The sequence below is a fragment of the Esox lucius genome, chromosome 12, assembly GCF_011004845.1.
Source record: "Esox lucius isolate fEsoLuc1 chromosome 12, fEsoLuc1.pri, whole genome shotgun sequence".
Classification (NCBI taxonomy): domain Eukaryota; kingdom Metazoa; phylum Chordata; class Actinopteri; order Esociformes; family Esocidae; genus Esox; species Esox lucius.
Genome location: NC_047580.1, coordinates 17861801 through 17872171, shown reverse-complemented (window position 1 = coordinate 17872171; position 10371 = coordinate 17861801). Strand labels below are relative to the sequence as shown.

General features: G+C 40.3%; 1 protein-coding gene across 1 annotated transcript; it reads left to right on the top strand.

The window, feature by feature from the left end:
• Positions 1-250: 250 nt before the first annotated feature.
• LOC105027763 (peptidase inhibitor 16-like) lies at positions 251-9565 on the top strand. Its single transcript, XM_010900010.4, has 5 exons — positions 251-647; positions 3082-3306; positions 3494-3603; positions 3814-3905; positions 8875-9565. The coding sequence occupies exons 1-5, from the start codon at positions 480-482 to the stop codon at positions 9195-9197; spliced, it is 918 nt and encodes a 305-aa protein (XP_010898312.2). The 5' UTR covers positions 251-479; the 3' UTR covers positions 9198-9565.
• The last annotated feature ends 806 nt before the right edge of the window (positions 9566-10371 follow it).

The following is a 10371-nucleotide window of genomic DNA, read 5'->3' as shown; positions in this document are numbered from 1 at the left end:
TCAGTGTTGACAGAGAAGATGAGCCCATGGTGAAGGCCAACTGGGCTTGAGTCAGAGATATGCATCTATATCTCCATGCTAGTCTGTTTCCGCCTGAAATCACACCAGATCTGTAAGAATAGGGGAATTGTTTTTGGGTGGTGTAAGCATGTACCAGGCAGAGCAGAAGGGGGGTGTGACTTAGCGAGGGTGGTGTGGGGGTTCTCCCCTGAAGAGTGGGGTGGATCCACTCCCTCTTAAAATATCCAGGCTGGCTTGACTGAGCCTCAGATTCAAGACGAGAGACCGAGCGGCAGGAGCACGAAAACCCCAGACCCTCACACACACACATACATAGAAACACACACACGAGTACAAAGACTTTCACAGACACGTGCATGAACACGCACGCGCGCCCTCACGTACAGCAACAAACAACGGCAGTGTGCACTGTGTAACCACTACAGACATCTGAAGTGGCCCGTCAGAGGGAGACGGACATGCTGAGAGGGACAGTTGTCTGTGCTGTCCTGGCAGGACTGTGTGTCATCGTCAGCCTGCGTCCAGCCTCCTGCCAGCTGAGCCAGGAGGACGCGGAGAGCATCGTGGTGCTGCACAACAGATACCGTGGACGGGTGGTACCAAGTGCTGCTAACATGACTGAAGTGGTAAGAGCTTCAGGCGGGACAGATAGGCGCCTGTCTGTATTTGTGTTTCTTGTCGTCGCCGCCGCGTGAAAGTAGGTGGAAATGATATGTTTTCAAGACTTTGTGTTGAGGAGCTTCTTGGATATTGGCATTACAAACAGGTGGCCAGTGGGTTCCTTGTATAGACTGATGTCAGTGGTGTGCTCAGAAGAGCTCTTTCCTCTGATGGGGTAGGTCCGCGAAAGAATGCATTGAGTTTGCGGTAGGTGGATGTAAATATCGTTTTCTTCTGATGAGGGGATGTGCAATGACATTTTTTATTCAATTTATTGTTGTACAATACTGTCAGTTGTTTAGTGTGGTTCTACTAGGTGGTTGCTTCAGTTATCTAAATGATCTGTTGAATGGTCTAGTCTCAAAAAGGAAGTAATGTCATAAATAACAAAAGCTTTTGTTCTAGCGGACCTTTACCACAGATTAGTATGTCTTGGCATGGTTACTGAATCACAGTGATGCAGTAGACAAAAACAGCCATGCCAGTGTTTTAAGTCACCATATAGTTTATACAATAGAAATAATACATAGACACTTTAGTGGACATCCAGTCACAGAGGAGCATTTCTTGGTTGATTTACCCTACGGTGACTTAGTGAGTGGGAGTTTAATCCAGCGTTGTGCAATGCTTGGGAGGGTGTGTGGCTTTGTGTATGTACGCGCACTGTGGAATGTGCTTGCTAAAGGTCTATGACAATTTGGAGTAATTTTCACATTCATGATTGTTAAACTAAACTGGATTGAGAATGCAAGACTAAATGGATTTATTGCATTAGTTCAGAGCATTATAGCATTAGTAATGTCATTAGAGTGAAATCATGAGTTATCCTGAACAAAACCGCAACATTCAGACAAACGGACAGGTTAGAGTGCAACATAAACTTACTGTTAATCAAGGCTTTACCCTTACCTACCGTCATCACGGTTTATTGCATGGCCTGGGTTTGGAATGTCCGTTACACATTATCAGTGACCTAGAGCCAGACATAATGAGGAGTATGCAGGAAGTAACAGAGCATACCTGTAACAAGAACATTTATTTGAAAAACGTATATAGCAGGTAAGAATGCTTTTTTTTGGGAAAAGCACTAATCTGCTGAGTCTCACCCGCTGTGGCACAGCCTTGATGTTCTGAATAAAGGGCATGGCATCAGTTGCTGACCAGATGGTCTGGGGGGGGGGCGGCTTTGTTTTCACAGAATGAAGCATGCTATTGAGTCACTGGGCAACTCTGTATTGTCAAAGCACAGACAGGAGGAGATCTGATGTCCTAAGGCTAGGATAAAAGATACTGTGGAATTTCAAATAGCATCAGTGGCCTCCAACACAAGTCCCCTGTTTATTTAGTCATAGGGTGGCTGGAGAAATATAGTTCATTTAACATAACTCCACACACTGGACCTCTTTGTCTGGACAAAGGATGATACAAAAACTATACACCAATTTTCATTTATTTCTATAAAGTTTGGTGAGCAGAATTAAAGTAAATCTGTATCTGACAAATGGCATCTCAATACCATACTTGAATAAAATAGGAATCTGACTGAATCTGTGTGGGATAAGTTAATAACATAGATATAATACTGAAGAACCTAGAGGTATGATTTAATACATATTCTAATAAGAAAGATGTGGTGTACATGAAAATGTTGGTTAAAGGATTACATGAAAGAATTTCATTAATTTAAATCAACTGAACACAAGTTCCAAACAAAATACAATCTTTATTTCCGTCTACAGGAGTGTGGCCAGTGTTGGTATGACAAGCCCTTCAGTATCGGTTTACAATATTAACATTCCAATAGGCGACAAGGAAATTATGTTGCTACAGGCAGTAATAAGAAGAAATACCAATGGCAAATAATGGACGGTCAGTCAGACAATGCTAAAATATGACAGTTAGTGTGGTGTAGTGTATCAAAAGAAAAAAAAACGAAATTAAAAATTATTAACAGTGTCTTATTTGTAGACTCCACCAATATTTTCCAAAGCATGCCTCTTGTAATAAAATCTGCTAGTGCTGTGCTATCTTTATCACATCTAAACTATTTAAAAAGGGGTAGAGCAAGTGTAGCATAACACAAATTCATAGTTTCACTTGAGACATACAGTACATAAGTCTCTATCGAATCAGAAAACAGACATGATTAGAATTGAAAAAGCATGTGGAAATGGTGGAGGATGTGGAAATGTGAAATATAGATACTGACTCATTTAAAGTTCCACAGTATATTACTGAATCACAAATATAAGGGTCCTACAGTACACAGCATATAGTTATGCACAGGTCCTCCAGGTTAGTTAATGACTCCCTCTGTTGTTTATTCTGTAGTACTACATCTGTGCAGATTACACCAACATATCACAAGTGATCTTATATCCTGGTTTGTCTCCCCAATAGAAATGGGATGAGAAACTGAAGATCATAGCCGAGGGCTATGCTGTGAAGTGTGTCTGGGAGCACAACCCAGATCTAGAGGAAATGGAGATGGGTGAGAACCTGTTCGCGTCCAACGCACCCTTTAACACCAACAAGGCCATGGAGAAGTGGTTCTTGGAGTACCTAGACTATGACTACAACAACAACAGCTGCCTGGAGGACAAGATGTGTGGACACTACACTCAGGTGAATGATACAGGGAGACTGTGTTTAAAGAATTGTCAGTAGGCTGTCGCAGATATTGCCCAACTGCATTTGTCCAATAATGATGTTTGTCCTGATCCCTGTGTGAATAACCTTTTCTGATGGGTGATGGATGATGATGACGATTAGGAATAAGTCATAACAAATCAAAGTGCTGTGGATGTTTTAGATGGTGTGGGCGAAATCTCAGTATTTGGGCTGTGCTTTTCATCGATGTGACACCATGGAGGGGCTTGCCTTGGAAAAAGTTAACTTCCTGGTCTGCAATTATTTCCCAGCGTAAGTGTGGCACCAGCTGTTTATAAAACAAAGGTTACACTTACATTTAATTTAGATGTTCAACTTACATTAATTCCTACCATTGAATTTCACTGATTGTCTTAGCAATGGCATTACAGTGGTTGAGTCACTGTAATACCTTATGTTCAGGGTTAGGAGTGGGGTTGGTCCCTGACTAACAGCCCTGGGGGTGTGACCATTGCATTTCAGAGGTAACTATGTTGCTGAAAAACCCTACGAGGAAGGTGAATGGTGTTCCATGTGTCCAGAAACCCTGCCTCAATGTGATCAGAACCTCTGTGGTGAGAAGCACACAGATATCACCTGTACCACACAGATATCACCTATAGAACACAGATATCACCTATAGCACACAGATATCCCTATAGTACACAGATATCACCGGTAGCACACAGATATCACCGGTAGCACACATATATCACCTTTAGCACACAGATATCCCTATAGTACACAGATATCACCGGGAGCACACAGATATTACCTGTAGCACACATACATCACCTACAGCACACATATGTCACCTATAGCAAACAGGTATCACCTGTAGCACAAATACATCACATATAGCACACATATACCTATAGCACACAGATAGCACAGGTAGCACACAGATATTACCTGTAGCACACGTACATCACCTATAGCACACATATATCACCTATGGCACACATACATCACCTATAGCACACATATATCACCTATGGCACACATACATCACCTATAGCACACATATATCACCTATGGCACACATACATCACCTATAGCACACATACATCACCTATAGCACACATATATCACCTATGGCACACATACATCACCTATAGCACACATATATCACCTATGGCACACATACATCACCTATAGCACACATACATCACCTATAGCCCACAGATAACATAGTTTTATATTTCATTTTAAATATACTTTTTTTGGAGTCACAAATGTCCTTGTTTTCAATGAAAACATATATGAAATGAGTTTGAACAGAGGCATTGTTAGGATCACAATGGTTGCTGATAATAGGCCTCTGTATACCTATGTAGATATTCCATTTAAAATCAGCTGTTTCCAGCTACAACAGGAATTTACATTATTACAGTCTTTCTCAATGGCTCAAACACATTTGTCCACTGTGACATCACTTTTTCAATACAGTTAAAACATAGGCTGAACCTGAAGCTCTCTAGCCCAAGTAACTCATTTTGTTTGCAAAATGCTCTAACACTCACGAAACACTAAAAAAATGCAATAAAAGCAAATATTTCCATCAAACACCTGTCCACCATATGCCTTTGCCATTTCCTCCTCGTCCACCATATGCCTGTGCCATTTGTTTATACTTTACATAGTTATACTATGTGCCAAAAGGCAATCAATAATGTCACATCATGAATTGTATTATTGTCTCCTTTTTACAAGTTTTTGAGATGCCCTGTTGAAATACTGTAAAAAAGTGACATTTGCTAAGAAAGTTATTCATTCATTATATTCTTGCGAGCAGATCTTTCTGTGCCCATGAACTGTTGTTGTAAAGACCTACAGTAAGCACAAATTCAGACATTCATTAATGTACAGCTTTACAGTAGTACTGCATTCTTTCTTTACCAAAGAACCAATTAAGTATTTAACCCAAAATCAGAAATACTGAGAAACAAAAACTCTTTATTGTACTGCATTTTGCCCATGTCATTCTTTTTTCCATACTTTTCAAACTAAAAACACAACCAAAGGAAACGTATGGGTGGAAATATCCAAAAAACAAAATAAGGAGTTGAAATATTCAGAACCTGTTCAACATTAAATATCTTTCCTCTGCCACCAGTGTGTGGTAGTCTGTGGATTCTATAAAGTAAATGCAAAAAGCATGTCAAAATTGACCTTATGACAGTCACATTACAGTTTTTCTGAATTGCTAAAACACTAAATCCCATTGTAAAAACTAAACTGGCAACTGCCAAAACTCTTTTATCAAATCAATCACACTGTTGTCAAAATCTTAAACACTTTTCATCTGTTTAGGACACAATTTGCGAATCTGAATCGCCCATTTACCAAAACTCTAAACACATTCTCAAACACAGAACACAACTTTGCAGTGTCATACACTTGTACCCAGAATGGTGCACACAGGCTACAGAAGTTAAACACAACTAACAGACTGTTCTCATCCTTTACACACTACCACTCAAAATTGAAAACACATGTGTCCAATCAGTGCACACAATTAGAAAACAGTATTTCAGCCTGGTCAAATGCAAATGGCATGAGTTGATCCAACAATGGAGCAGAACAGAGGAAGAGGTGGAAGAGGAAGAGGAGTCTGTGTCAGAGGTGGTGGGCGAGGACAAAGACCAAGCAGATCAATAATTTCAAATGACATTCGAGCAACTGTCATAGATCATGTTCTGGTGCATGGCATGACTATGAGGGAGGCAGGGCAACGTGTGCAACCAAACCTAAGCAGGTTCTCAGTGGCTTCTAGAATCCGGACCTTCAGAGAAGAAAACAGGTAAAGTATACTTGTCTCAGAAAGGGGACAATGAGACAGAACTTTTCCATGGCACTGTGTTTTTAAAACATTTACTGAATAAAATGTGTGTGTATGTGTATACTTCTAACTGAATGGGGTTCTTTTTACAGAATTGAAAGAGGGCCTCATGAGGGTGGAAGGACACACAGGTTCTCACAACACCAGGAGACACTTGTTGTGGATATGGTCCGTCAGAACAATGCAATTCCACTGCATGAAATACAGCAGCGGATTGTAGAAGACAACGTAGATTTCGAGGGAATAAATAGTGTGAGTCTGTCAACAATTGATTGTCTCCTGCAACGCAACAAGATAAGGATGAAACAAGTTTATCGGGTACCATTTGAGCGAAACAGTGAGAGAGTGAAAGAGCTACGATGTCAATATGTGCAAGTAAGTAAACTCAGTACTAGAAAGTACTGTGTAGTTTGGGAAGCAGCACATGTATACATCTTACTGTGTCATTTATGGAACTAAATGTAGTTTTCACTGTGTACAGAGAATCTTTGAGCTTGACTCAATGGCTATGCCTCATGAATACATTTTCATGGATGAAGCTGGATTCAATCTAGCCAAAAGGAGAAGGGGTCGTAACGTGATAGGTCAACGTGCCATTATTGAACTGCCTGGCCAGCGTGGTGGAAATGTAACCATCTGTGCTGCCATCAGCAGCTATGGGGTTCTCAACAGTCATGTTACTGTTGGGTCATACAACACCGAACTGCTACTAACATTCCTGGATGGTCTACGGGGTGCTCTGCTCGAGCAGAGGGAGCGCGAGCAGGCGGAGCGTCCCATGTATGTTGTCATTTGGGACAATGTGAGCTTTCACCGTGGTCCGAGAATACGCGACTGGTTTCAAAATGAGCAGCATTTTATTAATGTCTTTCTTCCACCATACTCTCCCTCCTTAAACCCTATCGAGGAGTTTTTCTCGGCAAGTGAGATGGAAAGTGTATGACCATAACCCTTACACACAGGAGAACCTAATTCAAGCAATGACTGGAGCATGTGGCGACATCAGCGTGGAATCTTGCCAGGGCTGGTTTCGGCATGCTAAAGGATTCTTTCCCCGTTGCCTTGCAAGGGAGAACATAGCATGTGACGTGGATGAAGTCCTGTGGCCTCACCCAGCAGAGAGGCGTGATCCTGAGGCAGAATAAATGCTGTAAACATGTCTTATTTATTTTTTTCTTTACATAACTTTTGTTTCTCTTTTCTGCTGCAGTTTTTTTAAAAGCTTCATTTTATTTATTTTTGTTTAAATCTGATTACAAGAATAAACAATTTCCCGCTATCCCACAGTGTTTTGCATTTATTTATGTAGTGTGTAATGGTTGCTAAGTTGTGTTTGCACATTAGCTGGTTTTGTGTGGTTTTTGACGGTAGTGAGTGATTTTGATTAAAGTTAAAATGGTTTTGGGTCAAATGTTTGGTTTTGCAAGAGGAGTTAGAGGTTTTGTGAATGTAGCTTGAAAATTGGGTTTTGTGTTCACAGTTTAGAGAAAAGGAGAGCAGGTTTCAAGAAATGTGTCTTAACAATTCAGAAAAACTGTAATTCATGAAGCAACTGCATTACTCCAGACACAGTTTGTTCTGCCAACAGGGAAATACAGTAAATCTAAAATAACATTGTGACTTACCTATTGTCATTCTGAAAAAGCCTCACTATAGATGCCACAGTGCTCCAACTCAGAACGGGCTGGACCCTTTGTCCAGCCTCTCTAAAGGACAAGCCATGATTGATAACATGGGCAATAATTGTTGCCTAAATTTCATTTGAAACTTGAGCTCTATTCTCTCCTCCACCGTGCATGCAAACTCCTCTTCCTCGGCCCCCTCTGCCAAGGCCTCTTCCTCTCCTTACGTGCCTTTGGCCTCTTTGATCCATGCTTGCAAATAGCAACACAGAGGTGGCATCTTTTATAGTTAGTTGAGGACTGATCGCTGTGAAGTGAGTTGTGCGAAGGAGTTTCACACAGGTGCATTAGAGATTCATAATTATGCACGTACTTTCTATCATCTGTGAATAGATGCTTTCCTTTTGTTCAACACAGTTAATCCAATAGAGTTTGGGGTCTTTCGACAAGATCTGTGGTAACTGTTTTGACAAAGGGTGGGGAAAAAATGAAAAAGTGTTAACACACTGGCAAGAGAAGACTTCCGCTGTGCAAAGAAGGTGATGATGAAGATCAAGTGGATTCCAGTTCCATTAAGCATGTCTTAGCAAATGAGAAAAACTGTAACAATGACGCCACCGTATTTCTGACAAAAAGTACATTTCTACGTGACCCAAACAAAATGAACAGTAGTACATATAGAGCTCCCGGAAAAAATTAAGAGACCATTGCACCTTTTTCTTTCCTTTCCAAAAAAGTTAAAAAAGGAAAGTTTTGAGTGAGGAACAGAAGCATTCAATTTGTTGTGGTCTCTTAATTTTAACCCTTCTGTTCCTCACTCAAAACCTTCCTTTTTGAAGGAAAGAAAAAGGTGCAGTGGTCTCTTAATTATTTCCAGAGCTGTTTATATTTATGTATTCAGACATTATTATGCTTTATAGTAGAGACATCTGGGGAAAAAAGGAGAGAGATTTTTCTGAACGAGTCATGGGTGTAGTTCAAATCTATGATATAGTGGTATATGTACACCAGAGGCAGCATCTTAAACCACAGGACCAACCTTGGACACACAGCTTTAGATTTGTCCTTATGTTTCCCCAGTGCCTTCAGATGACGTTGAGGAGGAGACGAAAGACAGCTCTTCCCCAGGCCCTGAATTGCCCTCCACACACACAGCCACAAACGACACAGAGCTGGAATCAGCATCCCAATTCCCTCACCCAACCATGACTGACACCAAGGAGACAGGAACTGAGCTTATGGATCGAGAGAAGGTAAAAGAGGATCAGTGGAATGGGGAGGGGCAAGCAACAGACCGGGAGACGGTGAGGACTAGTGAACAACCTCAGTCAAATGTAGGAAGTGTAACTACATCCCTGATTGCTATTATCGGCCTGGTGGCTTTACTCATGCTGGAGTTGTGAGGGAGTGTATTAGGCAATGGGACTACACACACACACAAACACAGAGAGAAAATCTGCAGCTGAACTGGACATTGCTGGAAGTTGAATTGCATTGTGATGTAACTATGTTTATAGCATAGTTTGTATTAAATAAACCAAAGTATTACATTTGATGGTATTTTGCTTTTAAGTGCAAGTAATGACATTTGCTAGTTTAAAATATGCATTCTTAGCAATAACAATAAGCACAGAACAGTTAACAATGTAATTTGACAGTTGTATAATAAGAGTTACAACCTGTGACCAATCTACTGTAACAGCAAAAATTTCTAAAACCAAGGCACACCCTCTATAAAAATTAAAGTGATTAATAAGCCTGAAGGAACAAACCTGTTGTTATATTTCTGTAAATGTATGTAATGTATATACATATTTACACAATTGCTAAGACATTTCTTGAAACCTTCACCCATTTTCTCAAAACTTTAAACAGTTCAACCTACATTCACAAAACCCCTGACTCTTCTGTCAAAATCAAACACGCGCCTCAAAACCATTTTATCTGTGCTCAAAATAAAACTATGCTTGATTTTGATCAAACAATGCTCAGATAATACACACAACCAGCCAATATATAAATGATACCGAGCATTCATTAGACACTACATGAAAACTGGAGAACACAGCGTCCTGGGCATGTAGTTACATGTTTTTTCTTAATTGTAAATAGTAAACACATTTTGCTATAAAAAAGTAAAATAATCACAACTTAGTTCAGTGAATATATTGAATAATGCAAGTACTGCAGGTGATACAGTACTGAATGTTTATATATACAGCAGTGGTATAAAAATACAATAGTCCACATCAAAAGACCAAGGACCAAAGAAAACTCAAAATGAACATTACAATAAACTGAAAAATACTGAGAAACTGCAAAATCTAAGTAAATGAGAGATGAATTCTGCCTAAGCATCATGTCAATGTGCTGGGTCTGACCAGAGGACTCTTCCTCCGCGTCCACCACCTCTTACACATACTCTTCTCCTGTGCCTCAGACCTGTACCACCTGTGAACTCCAAACTGAGTTATATTCTGTACAATTGGTTTGAACTATTTTTAGTCATTATGTGTAAACGATGACAACCGTGTTGAAGTTGTGTTTAACTTTTGCCGCCCTTGTTTACCATTCTGC

Bases quoted from the DNA above. Each gene is read 5' to 3' on its own strand.
- LOC105027763 (XM_010900010.4), top strand. From the start codon at position 480: ATGCTGAGAGGGACAGTTGTCTGTGCTGTCCTGGCAGGACTGTGTGTC. The intron at 648-3,081 runs GTAAGAGCTTCA...TCTCCCCAATAG, and splicing joins CTGCTAACATGACTGAAGTG to AAATGGGATGAGAAACTGAA. The intron at 3,906-8,874 runs GTGAGAAGCACA...ATGTTTCCCCAG, and splicing joins ATGTGATCAGAACCTCTGTG to TGCCTTCAGATGACGTTGAG.